At 42.1% G+C, this 22027-nt stretch overlaps 1 protein-coding gene across 1 annotated transcript in view; it reads right to left on the minus strand.

The window, feature by feature from the left end:
• The window catches only part of LOC122813060 (cyclic AMP-dependent transcription factor ATF-6 alpha-like), a 2557378-nt gene that overhangs the window by 2462008 nt on the left and 73343 nt on the right, over positions 1 to 22027 (minus strand). Inside the window, exon 2 of the mRNA XM_044085178.1 lies at positions 4936 to 5012. Within this exon, the coding sequence (XP_043941113.1) occupies positions 4936 to 5012 (77 nt within the window). The remainder of the gene's footprint in view (positions 1 to 4935; positions 5013 to 22027) is intronic.

The following is a 22027-nucleotide window of genomic DNA, read 5'->3' on the forward strand; positions in this document are numbered from 1 at the left end:
TGTTCGGATAAATGGAAGACCAATAGAGCTCAAAGCTGACAGGTTCAAGTGCAATGTTGTCAGCAGAAACACTTGCTAGAGTATGTGCAAGTGCTGGTGAGAAGCTTGACTTGGCAAAGTGTGCGAAGCTTGCTGCTTATGGTGGTGAAGAAATTCAAACTGATGATTTAGTAGTGATTTCATGTTACTCTGCTGGGAACAGCTATGACTTGTAATTTTGTGTGGTCAAAAGGCACGTACAGTCATTATTAGGCCTCAGAGACCATTTGAAAATGGAACTGCTTTCATTTAATAAGGAAATCAACCATGTTAGCTTGAAAGACCACTGTTCTAATTTCACCCAGTCTATTTTCTCTGCCTATGCTGATCTTTTAGAAGACAAACTAGACAATGCTATGGAGAACAGAGTCAAAGCCGAGCTACATAAAATGGTGCAGAAAGGTGCAATCTGTCCAGCTGATGAACCTACCACGGTCATGGCTTACAAGAAAAGCTCAGATGACATCAGAATATGCACTGATCCAAGAGATTTGAACAAAGCACTGAAAATACATCATCCAATGCATACAGTCAAAGTCACTGCTCTCATGCCACTGTTTTTTCTGTCTAGGATGCAAAGAGTTCAGTTTAGCAAATCTTGCTAGACCGAAAATCTTCATTGTTAACCACTTTCAGTACTCCTTTTGGCAGGTACAAATTTTTTGAGAATGCCATTTGGGATAAATTCTGCCAGTGAAGTCTTCCAGCATGCCATGGAGCAATTTTTTTCTGGGTATCAGTGTGCTATTATAGTAGATGATATTCCAGTATCAAGTAATGGTGAAGCTAAACATGACAGAAACCTTAAGAAAGTTCTGGAAAGAGCATGGCAAGTGAATCTTAATCTGAATCCTCTGAAGTACAAATTCATACTATGAGAAGTTACTTCTGTTGGTCATGTTTACCAGTTCAGGCCAACGACCAGATCCTTCCAAACAAACTGCTATTCTTCAGATGCCAGCTCCAGATAATGTTCAAGCCCTACAACGTTTTCTTGGCATGGTTAATTACCTATGCAAGTTCATTCCAGACTTAACCCAACTTTCAGCACCACTTGAGAGTTGACACACAAAGATGCATCTTGGTCATGGTTAGAAAAACACCAAAGAGCATTTGATGTCCTAAAACAGAGAATTGCCAGTCCACCAACTCTCAGATACTATGATGTTCACAAACCAGTTACCCTTTCTTGTGATCTTTGAAATTTGGCCTTGGTGCAGTCATTCTTCAAGAGGGTAGACCAGTAACCTATACATCCACAACTCTAACCCAAACCGAGATGCAGCATCTGCAGACAGAGAAAGAAGTCTTGGCAATTGTGTTTGCATGTTCAAAGTTCCAGGATTATATTTATGGTAGACCTATCCAGATTGTAACAGATCACCAACCTCTAGTCACTATTTTGAGAAAGCCTATGCATACAGCTCCTGCCAGACTGCAAGATGCTCAAATTGCAAAAGTACAATTTCAATCTTGTCTACACAAAAGGCAAACTTCTTTATCTGCTGATACTTTATCCAGATCGCCCAGAAGTACCACTGAACAGTGTGAAAATGAGAAACTTGATTTTGAAGTCATGGAAGTCAGAAACTTTTCTTCCCCATATCTTGATGACCTTAGAAGTCACAGCCACAGATCCAGTTCTTCAGAAACTCAACCACTTTCTCAGGTTGAGGATGGCCACCAAAGCAACCTTGTTCACCTCATTATCTGCGACTTTATTCTCCTTACAGAGATGAGACTTTGTCTGACAACGGTATCATGAAAGGTCCAAAAGTCACTCTTCCAAAGTCCTTGCAACAAGTGTATATTACTCTTTTGCATCGTGGTCACCCAGGAGCAAATTCTACGAAAAGAAGGGCAAGAGTATTAGTATTTTGGCCTTCTATGTCAAGGGACATTGAGAGAGCACTTTCATCTTGTTCTGTATGCAATAGTACTAAGCCACATCAACAAAAAGAACCACTTCAGCTAAACCAGATTCCTGAACTACCTTGGTCGACAGTAGCTACATACATTTTCAAGTGGAATGGTCAACATTACTTGGTGTTAGTAGACTTATTCTAATTGGTTTGAGATTGACCTACTTCCTAATCTAGCATCCAGTACGGTTATTACCAAGATGAAGAGTCATTCTGCAGTCCATGGTAGTCCGGATAAAGTTATTTCTGACAATGGTACACAGTTTACAAGCCAGCAGTTTAAAAGATTTGCTGAAGAGTGGGACTTTACTCATGTTACAAGTAGCCCCGAGTACCAGCAGTAAAATGGTTTGGCAGAATGTGCAGTTCAAAGTGCAAAACAATTACTAGAGAAGTCTAAATGAGACAACAGTGATGTTTTCTAGAATATTCCGCATGATAAACATCTTGGTTCACTTGCACAGACTTCTGTCAAGACAAACCAGAACCACACTACCAATTAGCAGCAGTCTATTGGTTCCATGTGTCAAGAACAATCAGTGAAAGCCCATCTGCTGAAGTGTTATCCTAGAAGTCCTATTATGAGAAGACCAACAAGCCGCTCAATCCATTAAGAGAAGAGGAGATGATGCAGATGTCCCAAAGGTTTTGATCGGATTGGAGTCGTGAAAAGTGTATGTCCAGAGCACAGATTGTACATTGTGGAATCACAAGAAGCAGAATTTAGATGGAATCAGAAACATTTGATCCCGGTATCAGAGCCTGTACTGCAGTATCATACCTGCAAGAAAGACTCAATCTCAAGAGCGAGTTATCCAGCGTTCCAGTTCCAGAGGACGTTCTAGTAAATATCCCTATTCCTGAGAAGAATCCCAAAACTCCAAAATCTGTTTGTTCACCAATGGTAGCCCCTGTTGCTAAACCCAGTTCTGATTGCTATATCACTAAATCAGGTCGCATTTCCACACCATGTTCCAGATGCACAGCAACTTGGACATAAGGGTTGTGTTTATTTCTTAGTGTCTGTACAATTGCATGTCTTTTCCAAATGTCATTTTGTTGTGGGCAATTCATTAAACAGGAAGGACGTAGATCAATATGTATGAATACCTTTAAGAAGCTTTCCATGGGCTTGCACAAGTCTATAAATACAGAGTATGTGCAAGCCTGACTACCATTTTGTAGTAAGCTGTTGAGATGTAAGCATGCATGTCTGTGCAGTTTGTCAGTTAATCAGTTTGTTTATAATTTGTAATGCTGCTGTCCATCCCGATGTGTTTGTTTATAGTTTGTACTGCTGCTGTCCATCCCGATGTGTTTGTTTATAGTTTGTACTGCTGCTGTCCATCCCGATGTGTTTGTTTATAGTTTGTACTGCTGCTGTCCATCCCGATGTGTTTGTTTATAGTTTGTACTGCTGCTGTCCATCCCGATGTGTTTGTTTATAATTTGTAATGCTGCTGTCCATCCCGATGTGTTTGTTTATAGTTTGTACTGCTGCTGTCCATCCCGATGTGTTTGTTTATAATTTGTACTGCTGCTGTCCATCCTGATGCGTTTGTTTATAATTTGTACTGCTGCTGTCCATCCTGATGCGTTGGTTTATAATTTGTACTGCTGCTGTCCATCCCGATGTGTTTGTTTATAATTTGTACTGCTGCTGTCCATCCCGATGTGTTTGTTTATAATTTGTACTGCTGCTGTCCATCCCGATGTGTTTGTTTATAATTTGTACTGCTGCTGTCCATCCTGATGTGTTTGTTTATAGTTTGTACTGCTGCTGTCCATCCCGATGTGTTTGTTTATAGTTTGTACTGCTGCTGTCCATCCCGATGTGTTTGTTTATAATTTGTACTGCTGCTGTCCATCCCGATGTGTTTGTTTATAATTTGTACTGCTGCTGTCCATCCCAATGTGTTTGTTTATAATTTGTACTGCTGCTGTCCATCCCGATGTGTTTGTTTATAATTTGTACTGCTGCTATCCATCCTGATGCGTTTCTATGTAATAAAGCATATAAACTAACTACCCCAGCTGTTTGTCTTCAATTGTAAACTAAGAATAGCAACATTAAGGAAGCAGGGAAAATTGTCAACATTGCTACTATACATTAATGTTATTACAATATTAATCTATTTCTGGTATGCCCTGTATGTAACCATTTCAATCTCTTCTTACACTGTACATATTTAGCTCTTGCCTCTAGCCTGAATTATGGACCCGCGGTGGTGGTGCTGCGGTAGCATTGTCGCCTCACAGTAAGACGCTCTCCAGTTCGATTCTCAGCTAGAGCGTCTTCTGTGTGGAGACATGCGTGAATGGGCGTACCTTCATTGAAGGTTGTGCGTCAGGCCTGGCAAGCCGGTACGTAAAAATCAACTGCCAATCATTAGCAGACCGGAGTTCTGCTGTGGCGACCCCTAACCGGGAAAAGCCGAAAGACGCAAACAAACCTCTAGCCTGAATTATGGCTGAAACAGGTCCATCTACCAAGTTAAACAAATAAATACATTTTCTGTAGCTGGGGGAGCAAGAGTTTAGAAACACAAATGTATATGCCAGAATTACGTCACTGCAAATCCAAGGAGTGAAGGGCAGGCCAAGGAGAACAGCACAGCTGGGGACTCCATTTCTTCAATGCATCTCCCCACCCTCACCCAGAGTACTATGGTGCTGTTTCCTGCAAGAGAAGAGTTCTAGTCCTGGGGCTGTGTCCACAGATAAAGATGAAGTGGTACTGTGTATTAAGATGTGATAGCCAATAAAAGAAGTAGGAAAAATATTAAAGGGAGGCTAGTAAATCTGCATGAAAATGCAAATGCATGTTAATAAGAAAGCAATCTTAATTTGACAAAGAAAAAAACTGCACTGATCTTTTCTGACAAGTTACAGTACTTTTGGCAATAATCAGAACATATGACATAAGGGACTTCACCAGTCTGCTCCAACATCCGCAGGCACACGGTATACTTACATGAAGGTCGTTACTGAAGTTGTGTAGCAAATCTTCAACATCTGCCAACTCACTGAGCTCATCAAAGAGGCTGAAGTCTGAAAACAAGTGAAAAAATGTCAACATAAAGCAAAAGAATGCACGTCAGCTCATCTGTTGTGTTCTTAGCCAACAAAGTGGAGAGACAGACTGTGTAGTTGTGAAATGTATTACTCAGTGTACCCTGCAATAACAACCATGTTTTACATTAACAGAAAGGAAGTACATTTTAATGCTGTTAACATACCATCTTCCTTGGACCCTTGAGGCACTGGTAAGTAGAAAGACATGTAACTGAGTAAACAGAGCAAGAAAAGTACAGTTTTGTACCTACCATAAATGTAGATGTCCGAACAGGATAGCATCTGCAGTCCTAACAAATGGGTTGTCCTGTCGTCAGGCAGCCCTTCGGTCGGCCGGATTCCAAAGTCTGGGTCTGGCCTCGGCTGGTGTCGCACTTCACCCGACGTCATCTCTGCTGGTCTTCGGGTATAAAGGCATCAGCCGACGCCATTTTCCTCAGTGTTTCTTGCCCCAGATGCCAGTAGACCTCTTGGATAGCTAAATTTTTGGGTAAATGCCAATGTTTCCCAAAAAGTAGAAGGCAAACACAAAAATATACATGTATGTACATATATACAAACAAATACACCATAAGAGATCCCCAGCTAGCTATTAGGTGGGCAATAGTACCACAGAGGGGAAGGAGGGTATGACTGCAGATGCTATCCTGTTCGGACATCTACATTTATGGTAGGTACAAAACTGTACTATGTCCTTCAAGGATGCATCTGCAGTCCTAACAAATGGGTAGAATACCATAGCCAAACTAGGGGAGGAGGAATAAGAATTATGGTGTAGTTAGGATCCCTTGCAACACAGCAGTGGCGAACCCTGCTCAGGATCTAGAGTATATAGGTAAGTTATAATGCTTGGCAAATGTATGCACGGAGGTCCAAGTAGCCGCCTCAATAATGTCCTTGGTAGCCACTCCTCGTAAGAAGGCTGTGGTAGTGGCTGTAGCCCTTGTAGAATGAGGCCTTATGTTCTGTGGAATTTGCTTTCCATGATAGGAGTAACAGAATCTTATGCAATTTCCTATCCACTTGGAGATTGTCTGTTTGGAAATTACTTTACCTTCCCTTCCTGTTGCATAGGCTACTAGGAGCTGGTCAGTTTTTCTATTGCCCTTGGTTCTGTCCAGGTAGTAGCAACTGTCTATGTACATCCAAGGTATGCAGCAGTCTTTCCCCTTTGTTCTGTGGATTGGGAAAGAAGGTAGGTAGGTGGATTGCCTGGTTTAGGGACACTCTGGATACCACCTTAGGCATAAATGTAGGATTAGTTCTCATGGACACTCTATCTTGATGGAAGATTAGGAAGGGTTGCACTGCCATTAAAGCCTGTAGTTCCGAAACCCTTCTTGCTGAAGTAATTGCCAGTAGGAAAGCAGTTTTCCAGGATAGGTGTTGAAGATCTGCTGTTGCTACTGGTTCGAATGGAGGGAGTGTCAATTTTTCTAGCACAAAATTCAAGTCCCATGCTGGTAATGGTGGTTTCCTAGGAGGTTTTGCATTCTTAATTCCTCTGAGGAACTGCCTGAGTAGAGGATGCGAAGACAGGGGATCGAGGCTGTATTCTGCAGAAATAGCTGATGCATGTATCTTGATGGAGGAATAGGACAGGCCAGTATGTAGGAGCTCTGCCAAATACTCCAGGATGTTGGCAATATCTACCTTTGACACATCTTTCCCTCTTTCACTCCAAATGACAAACCTTTTCCATTTCCCTGCATAGTTCCTTCTAGTAGAAGGTCTATGGCCTCAAGGATAATGTCTTTAACCCTTTGGGATAAATCTGGGTTGGATGCTCTTATGTAATGTTCCAGGCAGTGAGTTGCAGAGTTTTCAGGTTTGGATGCAAAATGTTGTAGTTGCTCTGAGTCAACATCAAAGGAATCAGGGGTAGAGTCCACGTTCCTCCCGACATGCTCCTCAGTAATGGATACCAATGTTGTCTTGGCCAATTTGGAGCTATCAGAATTATCCTTGGACGTTCCTCTTTGATTTTCAGTAGTACCTTGTGCATCAAAGGAAGGGGTGGAAATGCATATGCTGTCAGGCCTTTCCAATTGAAGGATAGAGAGTCCACCTTCCAAGCAAGAGGGTGGTATGTCCTTGTGCAGAATTTGTTGAGCTGGTGATTGAGTGGGGATGCAAATAGGTCTATTTGTGGCATTCCCCATTTCTTTGTGATGGCTTTGAAGATGTCCGGGTGTAGCATCCATTCGTGAGCATCCGAGGTAGTTCTGCTTAACATGTCTGCTAGGATGTTTTCTTTTCCTGGTACAAATATTGTCTGTAATTGAATGTTGTAGCTCAGAGCCATATTCCACAGGTCCAGAGTCATTCGGCATAGGGGGTATGAATGCGTGCCTCCCTGTTTGTTGATGTACCACATGACTGTGGTGTTGTCTGTCCTTATCATCAATTGGCCCTCTGAGGAATGGTCTGAAATTCTGGATTGCTAGTTTTACTGCCAGCATTTCTTTTTGATTTATGTGCAGGTGTAGTTGTTCTGGAGTCCATAAGCCTTGAATGCACTTGTCCAGCATGTGTGCCCCCCAACCGAGGTCTGGGCGCCCGTTGTGATGGTTTGGCTTGCTTGAATGTTGTGGAAGGACAAGCCTGGGTTTGCCTGGCATGTCTGAGCCCACCATAGGAACTCTTGTTTCAGGCATGGGATTAGTGGTATTTCGGTTTCCAAGCTGTGCTTGTGTTGAGACCATAAATTCTTTAGGTACCACTGTAGCTTTCTCATATGTAGTCTGGCATGAGGGACCAAGATTATGCAGGATGCCATGAAACCCAAGGCCTGCAGTACTTTCCTTGCTGTTAGTATGTTCTGCTTTGCTAGTGCCAAGAAGTACAGAGGAAGTTGTTCTTGTTTTCTGCAGTTAGGAATGCCATCTGTTTTACTGTGTCCAATTCTGCTCCCAAGAATGTTATTGTCTGGGATGGTACCAGTTTTGACTTTTTTAGATTGACTGTGTATCCCAGGGCTTGTAGTAAGCAAATGACTCTTTGTAAGTCTTGTGTCAGCTTGCTTTTGTTGTCCGCTTGTATCAGGCAGTCGTCCAGGTATGGATAAATTTGGATTCCCTGAAGCCTGCAATGAGCGATTACTGATGCCAGGCATTTCGTGAACACTCTGGGCACAGTAGATAAGCCAAAGGGCAATGCTGAGAATTGATAATGCTCTGATCCTGCAAGAAATCTGAGGTATCTTCTGCAAATTGGTCGTATGGGGACGTGCAGGTATGCCTCCTTGAGATCTAGAGTTACCAGCCAATACTCCTTGCCCAGCATGGGAAGAAGTTGGTGTAGGGTCAGCATTTTGAATTTTGGAACGATGATGAATGTATTTAAAGCGGACAGGTCGAGAATAGGTCTCCAACTGTTCTCTTTTCTTGGTACTAGGAAGAGTCTGGAGTAAAATCCCTTGCCCTGTTCTGTAGGTGGTACCCTTTCCACAGCTCTCATCTTTGTTAATTGAGCTATTTGTTTTAGGGCTTCTGACTTTTGATTTGGTGGCAGGTTTGGCATTCCTCTTTTTGCTGGTAAGGTGTGGAAATGAACCCTGTAGCCTTGGTCTATAGTTTGCAAAATCCAGTTGTCTCTTGTGATATAGTGCCAGTTTTTTGAAAATAAGGCTAACTTTCCGCCTAAGGGTGCTACTATTTGTTCCCTGGTAGGCGGTGTCAGAGCCAAGTCACTGTGATTGTCCTGTTGCAGTGGCAGTGGTTGTATCTGTGCCTCGTTGGTTATTGCCTTGCCACTGGCGTCCCCTGTAGGCACCTCCTCTGGATTGATTTCTGCCTCTGGAATGTCTATTCCTGCCTCTCTGATATTTAGAGGAGTCTGGAAAGGACCAATTTTTGGAAGGCCAGTTCCTGCTGAACCTTGGGGGCTGTACCTGTAAGAAATCTTTAACTGTTTGTACAGATTTTGCCTTCTCTTCCATTTTCTTCATTACTTGTTGGGCAGGAGAACCAAACAGACTGACCTTGTCCATAGGAGCATCTAATAGCTTTGCTTTAACATGATCCGGCAAGACCTGCTCTTTCAACCATGCATGCCTTCTTATAACTGTGCCAGTCATGGCTGATCTAAATGAAGCCTCCAGTGCATCATAGCCACATTTTAAAGAATGGTTACTAACCTGCTGAATGTTATTCACCATTTCTAGAACATATTTCTTATCTAAGGAATCATCAGAGGACAGTTTCTTAGTTAACTGATCAAGCATAAACTCTTGGTATTGGATCATATGAAACTGACAGTTCAAAGCTCTAGCTGAGAGAGTAGCGGAGGTGTATACTTTTTTACCCCATCTCTCTAAGGACCTGGATTCCCTATCAGAAGGGAGAGGGTTTTTAGCCGAGGTCGAAGCTACTGCCTTAGGCCCCTGGGAGCCTTGTATAAGTGGTGATGAGTGTCCGGTACCCTGTAGAACCTGTCGGGCTTAGCAGGGGCTGGAGGTAAAGTATCAGGAGCAGTGCAAACATCATTAAATGCATCATCCACAACAGGAAGAACTGGAGGTATTGCTAAGGGCCTATGTTGTGGTAAGTGTAAAAAGGTCCTAAGCCTTTTTCTTGAATCTGAGAAATCTTGTCCCTGCCATTGGAATTGCTCTCGCATGGCATGTAAGGTTTCCCAAAGGAAAATTCCTCTGGTGGAGAGGCAGAGGGAATAGATTCTTCAGCATCAGAATCTTCATAAGTAGAAAGAGGAGCCTCTGGATGGTCTGTAATGTCTGAGTCATCAGAAGAGTCATCTGAGGAGCCTGGCTCAGAGGCTCTGCTCTAGGTCTCTTTCCGGTGGTTGTGAGCCCTGTCTGGGTGAGATTGGGATCCCCTTATTAGAGATGAGATCCTCTGCCAGAGTAAGCATTTGTGAACTGGAGCTGGGCCTGTGAGAGGGGGCATTAACAGGCACTGATTTAGCAGTTTTGGCTGCTTTAGCCCTGGCAAAGGCCTTTATAGACATGGCTGCAGGAGGCCTAGCAGCACCACGTGCTGGGGTAGAGACATCCAAAGGGATGGTGTCCGATAACTCTAGAGAAACCACATTAGAAGGCAAAATTTCAGAGGCCGATTCAGCTAGGGTAGAAGGGGCCTCGGTAGTAGTCATGGATTCGGCTGTAGATTGAACCGTTTGCTCGGTTTCGGCCGAAACCGAGACACTCGGTTTGCTTTACCGTGGTTTCGGCCGAAACCGAGGACAGCGAGTGTCGGTCCTTTTCTTTGCGTTTCTTAACAATTTGGGAAGTCGGAGGATCCGACGGCATAATGTACGCAAAGTCTGAGCCGAAAAACTGTTCAGCAAACTCCGACCGACGCCTAAGCACAGGCTAAACAAGCTGCTACGTCGTGGTCTGGGCCTAAACAAGGTAAGCAGTAAGAGTGGAAATCTTTATGAGGTATTTGTTTCCCACAAGTTAAACAGTTATTTACTTTTTCTGACATCGGCTGAGGCAAGAAAGAGTCCCCAACGGGGTACTTAGCTTTTAGAAGTCTTCGAAGTTGTATTCGGTAGTATTAATCTCTGGATCTGACTGACCGGCACTTGCGAACAGCTTCTGCTTCGGGCACCACGCGGCAAGAAAGACTGAGGAAAATGGCGTCGGCTGATGCCTTTATACCCGAAGACCAGCAGAGATGACGTCGGGTGAAGTGCGACACCAGCCGAGGCCAGACCCAGACTTTGGAATCCGGCCGACCGAAGGGCTGCCTGACGACAGGACAACCCATTTGTTAGGACTGCAGATGCATCCTTGAAGGACATCGACAGTAACTCTATACTGAACGCTAATGTTAAAACTAGCTGGTCTGCCAATTACAAAATCATATGCATGGCACCAAAATACACCAAGGCATAAAGTAAAAGAAGCTGAGTACAGCCCTAACCCCCAAAAAAATACACCAAGGCATAAAGTAAAAGAAGCTGAGTACAGCCCTAACCCCCAAAAAAATACACCAAGGCATAAAGTAAAAGAAGCTGAGTACAGCCCTAACCCCCCCCCCCTTTACTGGGCATCTTGTAAAATGAAAATCTGTGTGGAGGATGTGATCTTAAGCATTCTAACAACCAAGGGTGTTGGGAAATGTAGCTGTTAGGACAAGCTCCTACAGGAGGCAGTAACAGAAACCCAGTACTCAAAGACAGTACCGTGTAGCAGCAGATTCACTACAAACACAAAGGTAGAGACAGAAGACTGCATCTTAGTAATTTGCACCTGCAGTCTGCCCAGTTTGCGGGCAGTTATCTTACAGCATCCTTAAAACACTGCCTTGATGGTCCATAAGAACCTTCTGGTTGGTAACTACAAAACATGAATAACTCAGAAGCTTTCTCAATCAGACAGAAGAAAGGGTAGTGCTAGTAGTAAAAAGAAACCTCCTTCATGCAGAGCAGTAATTGAAATAAGGAATATTAAATGCAACAACAAACTAGGAAATAAAAAAGCTACTAAAATCTCACAAAAAACGGCAACAGCAACGAACCAGTTCACTGAAATTTAATAAAACAAAGAAACGTAACAAAGTGCTTTTCGTCCAGCTCAATAGCTAGACTTCTTCAGATACTAAAATCAAAATTTACTCTTGTTAAATACATTTGCTTACATGTCACATGACTAACTACTTTATTTAAATGCAAACATTTAACTTTATATTACATATCCTATCCTATTCTGAGAAACCAAGTTCAACAGTGATCTTGAACAAAAGCTTAACGTTAAAAAAACAAACTGGTACCAATATCTAAAACCACTTAAATGGCATATTACATTGTTTAAAATCAAATGGCATATTACATTCTGTTTAAAATCAAATGGCATATTACATTCTGTTTAAAATCAAATGGCATATTACATTTTGTTTAAAATCTTATCAAACTCTTACATTTCAAATAGCTTGAAATAGAGCAGGTTTCATTTAAACCTGGGTTCTGGCAGGCATTTAATCTAAATTGCCACAATAACTCCAGTTGTTCAAGTAATATATTGCTCAGACCCCCTCTCGTGTCCTGAACTACTTAGATCTATTATTTTGAACTTAAACTGATAGCGTGGGAAATTTTCAATAAGTCTGGCCAATGCATTTTCTACTAATAGCATATAAATGCTCGTACACCCGTTCTCTGAATTTTCTAATGGTTTTACCGATATAGAACACAGGGCATGAGACACATTGGGCCACGTAAACTACCACTAGTATTACAGTTAAACCTGTTCCTTATTAAATACTCTATTCCTAATATTAAATGTTTGACCTGTCTCTAGTTACATGACTCACACTTGTACATACCAGAGGTCTTGGTGGTCTTCACTACAGTTCTCTCCATAATGCTTTTTAGGTTGTTCCCTTTCCTAAAAGTAACGGTAGGAAGGGCATCAACCTTGTTATCAATAAACTCCAATTTTTTTACAATTATTTTCTTTAGATAGTTAGCATCAGTACTGAATGTAACTATAAAACTTAGATTACATCTTCTATTTACACCAATAACAGGTGGCGCCACTAGCTGACCGTGGACATCTCCTGTGGTGACTACAGAACTACATGTTGATGGTGATCATCTTTCTTTTAATATTGGTTTGTAAAAAACAGTATCTCTTAGGTGTTACCTCCATCAATTAAAGGGTCTGGATAACCCCTTTTCAAAAACATTGTTTAAGGTGTACACATTCTACTTTAAAATTACTATCAAGTGTCACCATTCTGGCCACTCTAATTGGCTTTTTACTACAGATCTTTTTTGACTATATGGGTGTGAACTGGTTAAGTGTAAAAATGTATTTGAATATGTCTTTATATTGCTGCTGTATAACTAGCCCGATTCCTGTCCTCCTTTAATAAGACATCTAAATAAGGTATTTTTTCTTTGTCAAAGTTACTAGTGAATCTCAAAAATTGCGTAGAATTATTAAACTGGTCTAATATTTGTTGGGCAATCTGTTCATCTCCTTTTAATATAATAAAGATGTCATCGTAGAATCTAGTGTAATAGTGTAAGTACATCATGATGTTACTATTACTAAAAACATATTGTTCCCAATAAGCCATCACTAGATTTGCTACACTTGCCCCGCATGGTGAGCCCATCGCTATCCCTACTGTTTGTAGGTAGATTTCCTGGTTGAATATTAAATAATTGTTTAAAATAATCTCCAAGAGTCCTTCTACTAGTCTGATGTTTGATGGAGCGCCACTATCACGCATCTTAGCTGTGACCCATTCGACCCCTTCTTCATGGGAAATTGAACTATATAGATCACAGACATCAACTGTCAAAAATTTATATTCTTCTCTAAATTTGAGCATGTTTCTGTTAGACAAAAAGGACCAGGAGTCTCTACAAATGTTTTTTTCTTTACTCGCAACGTTTTAGGATCAGGTCTACTAATTTAGCACTAGCATAAGTAATAGAGTGTCTTGTATCCACCAAAGCTCGCATAGGTGGATCAGACACTCTCGTGTATTTTTGGTACAACAAACATTGTGGGAATCTTAGGAAACAATGTTGTTAAATAATTAAGTGTGTTCATAACTACAGTAGCTTCTATAAACAAGTCGTTCAAATAACTACCGATTTGTTTAGAAGCTCTGTTCATTTAAGCTAGCTTTTTTATATGTCTCACTGTTGAGCACAGTTTTCATTTTTTCATTGTATGCACTCGTATCCATCACTACTAATCCACCCCCGTCAGGTTTCATTAATCTGACTGGTAAGGGTCTTAAATTATATAAGGCTTCAAATTAATTTCTAAAAACACTGTTTTCTTTTAATGAAAGTCTATTACGCTCGCTTAACAAATTTCTAATATCTAGCTCACAAATTTGATCAAAGACACAAAGTCGGATGGATAGGTGGGTTAAAAGTGCTAGGAACATACAAATCATTATGCACATGTTCCTGACCATCAAAAATAATTGCCAAATTCAATTCTCTCACAAAATACTTAAAATCCAGTAAAGTCCTAGCTAAATCTGCCAGGTAAGCTGGCACAAAAGTCAAGACTTTTGAAAATAGTTCAACCAACTCAATATCAAACTCAAATGATGAATAATTGTAAATTTTAAAGTCCTGATTGTTATTCATCACAATCGTACACTTGTCACAATGTTCTATTTGTTGCCTCATTTACCTCTTTCTTCTCGCTTTCCCCCTTGTATTGCAAGTGTTCTGTGTTTCCTCGAGTCACACTGATTTTCTGTTTCTTCGTATTGTGAAAATTCTGACAGTTAGATTGGAAGTACTTGAGCGCAAGTACTGGCATTCCTGTTTGTGTGTTTGTCTTCTATTTTGGCATCGTTTACCACTGAGTGTTATTCCGCCTTGGCATCCCGATGGTTTGGTTGCTGGTAGTAGGTCTCGGTGACATCACTTCCTCTTCTCACAGACTACATTCTCTCTGTTTTGGTTGGATAACTGTACCTGGGATTGACCAATAGCGTTCCATACTTGTGAAGGGGGTGGGTTAGGCTAAGCTGTCTCATTGTTATAGTCTCTACGGTCTCGTTCTAATGTTTTAATTTTAACTGTATTTTCTTTATTTGTTGGTTGATACTTGTAAAAATTCTATTATAATCATACTGGTACCTTAAGAAGTCTCTATCATTTCTTATCACTTCAGCTAGCTCATCTACTTCGCTGGCTAATTGGTCTATTGCTATTTGATAATGTTTAGATGTTAATTTTATCAATTCTAACCTTTATTTATTAAACAGGCTTAAGTTCATGGTGAAATACCAAGCCAGGTTCTAGCCCTGTGGGAAACTGCCATGATCTTAAGCCTTTCGGTACAATGTCTTGTTTGATACACTCAGCAAAGTAGGAGATTTCAAGTTGTAATTTTTTTTTTGTCTTTAAAATCGGACGCTATGGCATTGTTTCCTCGAGCCGGTCGGACCACGTTAGAAACATCACATTGGCTACCTAAAAGAGGAGATTCAATCAGCCAAACATATACATCAGGTACACCAATAGGCTCTGGAGAATTATGCACATTCTGGCCAGTCATATGACTAGTAGTAGGTGAAGATGAACAGACTACCACAAAAGACTGGCAGATACAAACATGAAAGATAGCACAATTGCACAACTTATAACACTAGATTTTAGAAGTGTGTCAACAGTCCTAGCTACTGAGCACAGCCACAGGTATCCCTCTCTGGCCTGATGTCCAGAGCTCAAAACACTTCCAAAGTGCAGTTGATGCCTCTTGGGACAGAGTACAACTGGCATCTGCAAAAACATCACAGGTTTTGTCTAGATAGCAGCTAGAGAAGCCTTTCAAGACATTGTAGAGGCAAGAGTGGATTACAGTAAGTGGCAACATAAATGTATCTTTTGGTGACCTTGGTTGACAATGATAGAAAGTAAAGTCCCAACAACCTGCTCAGGAAGAGGGGACACAAGTACCTAAACCCAAACAAAACCAAGGCCTTAAACAAGGGGAAGGGGATATTGTAAGAGAAGCACTCTGCATAAGCCCAGGATGCCTACAACCCAAAATAAGACTGCAACAAACAAGACAAGATGGTGGAAAGATGTGGGATTGCAACAGTGACCTGGTATTATGGCAAGTTCTTGCACGACTTATTTTAATTTGTAACTGTTTACGTGAAAGTCTGACTGGATTGGAAATCCCTTTTCTGCAAAGGCCCAAGGAGAAATGATTGAAAAAAGTTACAAATCGCTGTACCCTTCAACAAATACACATAAATGTACAGTACAGTTATGAAACAAAAAATTGTATAACACTTGTTCATAAGATAAGAAACAATGTAATAATGCATAACAAGACACTACATATTACAGTAGCAATTATAAGAAAGAAATCAGCAACAAATACTTAATGCAAAGGGCTGTAGACCATTTCACCTTCTGGAAACATTCAAAACAGCATGTCTAGAGTCAAAGAGTAGCAGATTATTATTAGGCTAATGAAGCAAGGGGTCTTTCTAAGCCTGGCAAATGACCCAAAAGGCCTTTCTAAGCCTAGCCAAATGACCCAAAGGGCCTTTCTAAGCCTAGCCAAGTTTTACTGAAAGAATGATGTCCTGTATTCATATATGACATTGAGGGCAAGGCACTTATAAGCTACCTCTTTCCATAACGGACAGGGGTGCCAGGCCTGGTGCAAATTTCCTATTCCCATCCATGGTCTACATTGCCCTTAAACTGAGTAATAAACTCAGCTTCAAATGGATGGGAAGCCTGTTCCATAGGTGGGGCAGTCTCTGGGACACATCTGCCTATCCAGCATGTCCTGTAAGTCACAGACAAAATTCAGGTCTATAGAGCTTGTATTTATGGTACTATTTAACTTGCGAATATGGAGGAGATTTCTAAGTGTGGGGTTTGTGGATGCCTTGTAAGCCAGGCATAGATCACCCTTCAGCAGACTGAGTAGAGGGAAAGGGGCTTTAAGGAGCTTTTCATACGGGAAAGGGGCTTTAAGGAGCTTTTCATACGGGAAAGGGGCTTTAAGGAGCTTTTCATACGGGAAAGGGGCTTTAAGGAGCTTTTCATACGGGAAAGGAGCTTTAAGGAGCTTTTCATATGGGAAAGGGGCTTTAAGGAGCTTTTCATACGGGAAAGGGGCTTTAAGGAGCTTTTCATACGGGAAAGGGGCTTTAAGGAGCTTTTCATACGGGAAAGGGGCTTTAAGGAGCTTTTCATACGGGAAAGGGGCTTTAAGGAGCTTTTCATACGGGAAAGGGGCTTTAAGGAGCTTTTCATACGGGAAAGGAGCTTTAAGGAGCTTTTCATACAGGAAAGGGGCTTTAAGGAGCTTTTCATACGGGAAAGGGGCTTTAAGGAGCTTTTCATACGGGGAAGGGGCTTTAAGGAGCTTTTCATACGGGAAAGGGGCTTTAAGGAGCTTTTCATACGGGAAAGGGGCTTTAAGGAGCTTTTCATACGGGAAAGGGGCTTTAAGGAGCTTTTCATACGGGAAAGGGGCTTTAAGGAGCTTTTCATACGGGAAAGGGGCTTTAAGGAGCTTTTCATACGGGAAAGGGGCTTTAAGAAGCTTTTCATACGGGAAAGGGGCTTTAAGAAGCTTTTCATACGGGAAAGGGGCTTTAAGGAGCTTTTCATACGGGAAAGGGGCTTTAAGGAGCTTTTCATACGGGAAAGGGGCTTTAAGGAGCTTTTCATACGGGAAAGGGGCTTTAAGGAGCTTTTCATACGGGAAAAGGGCTTTGAGGAGCTTTTCATACGGGAAAGGGGCTTTAAGGAGCTTTTCATGAGGCAGGTTTGTTATGCTTTGCATTTTTTTTCTGATGGATGAGGTTACTTAAGGATGTATTAATCTGACATTATGGAAGACTAAGTGATGCAGTAGATTGAGTGGAATTTAGGAGGTGATTAAGAGTGGAGTAGCTATATCTAAAAAGCAAGGACCTTTGTAACTACATAGGGAAAAGAAATTTAAATGCAGTGGAATCTCTCTTGGACAGTAATACTACAATTAGAAAGTAGTACCTCCTCTACTGCAGTAGTCATAGCTACTGGGATAACTACCAGAGGTTCAGGATGAGGAGGGTGGAGGTCTGGAAAGAGGTACTGGGCTGCAGTATGCCCCTGCAGAATGGCCACAGCAAACCTTGTTCTACTCTTGTAAAGATTGTCAAGTCTCTAATGTTTTGAGAATGTGTGAACAGACGTACAAGCAGCTACCCGATCACTAACCCCATTAAGGAAGGCCATGCTCTGGTACTACAAGCCTTAACTGTACCTGTCAGGTGTTTACCTTGGTAGAGGTAACAACTGTACATGATGTGCTAGCTACATGGATACAATCTAAATACTCTCTCCCTCTTTTTTTTGCTCCAAAGACAACAAATAACTGACTCAATTTTCTGGTACTCTTGGTCCTGTATAAACAGCATCTTACCTGCGTGAGTACACCTTAAAAAGGCTCTTTCTCCTCTGTTTTGTGGTTTAGGAAAAATACTAGTAATTGGGTAGTTTGATTCAAGAAGACCTCTATTATGGTAATTATCTGATATTCTGGAATCGATGCTGTGAATTCCAGAATACAGAGATTGAATGACAGTATATGCATGTCCCCATAGTTGAAATCTGAGATTACCATATGTTAAGAATTCTCCCTTTTCTCTAAGGTATGGCGATCTCAGAGTTATAGTGTGTGTGTGTGTGTGTGTGTGTGTGTGTGTGTGTGTGTGTGTGTGTGTGTGTGTGTGTGTGTGTGTATGGGGTCTTGCACTCCTGCAAACAAACTTTAAATAACTATGTTCAACATTTTCCCGTTCTCCTGCATTTACATCCCTTTGTTTGTAAATCTGAGGATCACACTTACAAATCTCTAAACTGAAGTAGGATGTCCAATGTCACAACTTCGGACCCCGAATGAAGGACTGGTTCCCTATAAAGTACTAAAAAGGGTTTCTTGTACATGAATGCTTGCAGCTCTGATACTCTTCTGATTGTGGTTATATCAAGAAGCACTGCAGTATTCTAGGTGAGGAATTTCATGCGACTTGTGACTGCTCATGCAAAGGGGGCTTAGCTAAGTTCTGACAAGATAAAACTCAGATCCAGGGGGGACAAGATAAAACTCAGATCCAGGGGGGACAAGATAAAACTCAGATCCAGGGGGTTGCTACTCTTTTCCTTGGTGGCTTCGGATGTACCCCTCCTTTTAGGAATTGCATTACTGCTCTCCAAGAGGGCAGGGACATGTCTAGTGACAAACAGGCTGAAATGGTGAAGTGAACCTTAATGGAAGTACATACCAAACCTGTAACCAACAGTTCGCAGAGATATTAAAAAAATCAAGGACACCAACAAAGAAAGAGGATCCTGCTTTTGTGCGTCACCAACTGGAAAATCTCTTCCATTTAGATATACAAGAGTTCCTAGCAGTAAATTTTCTTACCTCCTTAATAATATTCAGGATTTCTACAGTATAGCGGTGTATGAAGGGAATCAGGATTAGACCTAAAGCTGCGATTTGTAGCATCTTCCAGACTGGGGTGCAAGATGTACTATGTTAGTAGGATCACTGGTTATGGGCATGTGAGGTTTTCCGCTGGACATTTCCATAAGAAGGGTGAACCACTGCTTATTGGGCCAAAACATGCCATCAGTAGCATATCTGGTCTGCCCTGCCTAATTTTTTTCAGTCACTCCATATGGAAACAGACAAATCCACTTTATGGAGAAACTGGATACTACCAAAGCCTCACCACAGGGTGTTCTTGAGCAAAAATATATTTGTTTGTTCTCTGCAGAAGCAGACAGCACCACCCAAGGGACAGCTCATCTGTGCATTTGTTGAAGGTCTTTCTTTATAGTATCCGTTTCGAGCGTCTGTCATTAATCTGCTTAACAGGTCTGACACTATATTCTGCAGGGATATGTCAACTGCCCTGAGTTACATTCTGTGTTGCACGCACCGATGCCACGCAGTCAATGTCAGCCTGCAAATGTTGTAAGATCTGGTCCCATATGCTTACTGATGTACCACATTACAGCTGTGCTGTCTGTTATAAGGAAAGACAATATCTAGTGAATACTACGACCAAATGTTTTGACAGCTTGGATCAATGTCGACACCTTTCACATCGATGCATTTCTTTTTCTGGGCAGCTTTCCTTAACCCCTGCACCACAATGTCTGGAATGAATACCTCCCAAGGTCAAGTCTGACACAGCTGATGTAAAGATTTGGTTGGAATGGCCACAAGAAAAGGGTACCCCCATCCTAGGATCTAACCTGCTTGCCTCGCCATTCCCTGGTAAAGCGAGGTAGAACGAGAGAATAATGTTCCAGTGGCTGGCAGAGGACCTGAGGTACCACTGAAGCTCTCATATACACTGCAGTATGGGGAAAGTACAGTTTTGTACCTACCATAAATGTAGATGTCCGATAGATATGCAACTGCAGTCATAACATATGGGTTGTCCTGCCTCAGGGCAGCCCTCGGTCGGCCGGATTCCAAAGTCTGGGTCCGACGTCGGCTGATGTCGCATTTCTCTCCGACGTCAGAGCGGCTGGAGTATACAAGCATCAGCCGACCCCATCTTCTTCAGTGTTTCTTACCCCAGATGCCAGGTGCCCTCCAAGGAAGGCTGTAATCAAATTGGAAGACAAAAACAGGTTTCCAGACAAATAAATAAGCAATAAACAGATACACCATAACAGATATCCCCAGCTAAGAATACAGGGAGAGGAGTGGACCCAAGGCATAGAGGGGAAGGAGGGAGGGAAAACCCGACTGCAGCTGCATATCTATCGGACATCTACATTTATGGTAGGTACAAAACTGTACTAGGTCCTTCAAGAATGCAACTGCAGTCATAACATATGGGTTGAATACCATAGCTTAGCCGGGGGAGGTGGAATGCTCTAAGAAAGGGATGGTGTGGCTATCAATCCCTGCAGGACCGCCGAAGCAAAGCCTGCTCTGGATCTGGAATATAAGGGGAGGTTGTAGTGTTTGGAAAATGTATGCACGGAGCTCCATGTAGCAGCTTCTAGAATGCCCTTTGTAGGCACCCCTCTCAAGAATGCTGTAGATGTGGCTGTAGCTCTGGTGGAGTGTGGTCTGACATTGGCTGGCGCACACTTTCCATGGAAGGAATAACAGAATCTGATGCAATGTCCAATCCATTTTGAAATTGTCTGTTTGGAAATTGCTTTCCCTTGTACTCCAGGGGCGTAAGCTACAAAAAGCTGATCAGACTTCCTACTGGCCTTGGTTCTGTCCAGGTAGTAGCGAAGTTGTCTGTGAATGTCCAAGGTATGCAACAGTCTTTCCCCTTTGTTCTCAGGATTGGGAAAGAAAGTAGGCAGGTGAATTGCTTGATTTAAAGAAACCCTAGATACCACTTTTGGCAGAAAGGTAGAGTTGGTTCGTAAGGAGACCCTGTCTCTGTGAAAGGTTATGAACGGTGGTATTGCCATTAGGGCCTGTAATTCCGAAACCCTTCTTGCTGAGGTAATAGCCAACAGGAAAGCTGTCTTCCAGGAAAGAAATTGCAAGTCCACAGAAGCTGCTGGCTCAAAGGGAGGTAGAGTCAATTTTTCTAGGACAAAGTTGAGGTCCCAAGCTGGTACTGGTGCCTTTCTTGGGGGCTTTATATTCTTGATTCCTCTAAGGAATTGCCTTAACAAAGGATGTGAAAACGCAGGTGGATCAGTGTTGTATCTAGCAGAGATAGCTGAAGCATGTATTTTTATGGAAGAGTATGAGAGTCCATTATGTAGCATATCTGCCAAATATTCCAGAATGAGTGGAATGCTCAAAAGTGATGCATCATGACCTTTGCTGGTATTCCAAATGCTGAATCTCTTCCATTTGGCTGAGTAAACCTTTCTGGTGGATGGTCTGCGGGCTTCTGTTAGTATTCTCTGAACTTCCTTGGAGAGAGGTAGATTGAGGTTCATTATGGAATCTCCCAAGCTGTTAGCTGTAGCGTCTGGATGTTGGGATGAACTGTCCTGAAGTTGTGTTGAGTCAGAAGTTGGGGCCATTAGGGGAGGGCCCACTTTTTGTTGCGACATACGCTCCGTAGTAGTGGGTACCAGTGTTGTCTTGGCCAGTCTGGAGCTATTAGGATCCCCTTGGGCTGCTCTGCTTTGATCTTCAGTAATACTGTAGTCATCAGTGGCAGAGGTGGAAATGCATAGATTTTTAGGGCGTTCCAGTTGAATGAGAGAGCATCTATCTTCCATGCTTGTGGATGATATGTCCTTGAACAGAACTTTTGTAGGTGATGATTGAGGTGGGAGGCAAATAGGTCTACATCTGGCCTGCCCCATGTGGAGAGGAGTCGTACAAAGATTTCTGGATGTAGCCTCCATTCGTGGGGATCTAGGAAATTCCTGCTTAGACTGTCCGCCAGAACATTCTCTTTGCCTGGAACAAACTGGGATTGTAACTGTATGTTTAGGCTCAGTGATTTTTCCCAAAGATTCATTGTCAGTCTGCAAAGGGGATAAGAATGAGTGCCCCCCTGCTTGTTTATGTA

Source organism: Protopterus annectens, chromosome 10.part0, assembly GCF_019279795.1.
Source record: "Protopterus annectens isolate FY-2018-M chromosome 10.part0, PAN1.0, whole genome shotgun sequence".
Classification (NCBI taxonomy): Eukaryota; Metazoa; Chordata; order Ceratodontiformes; family Protopteridae; genus Protopterus; species Protopterus annectens.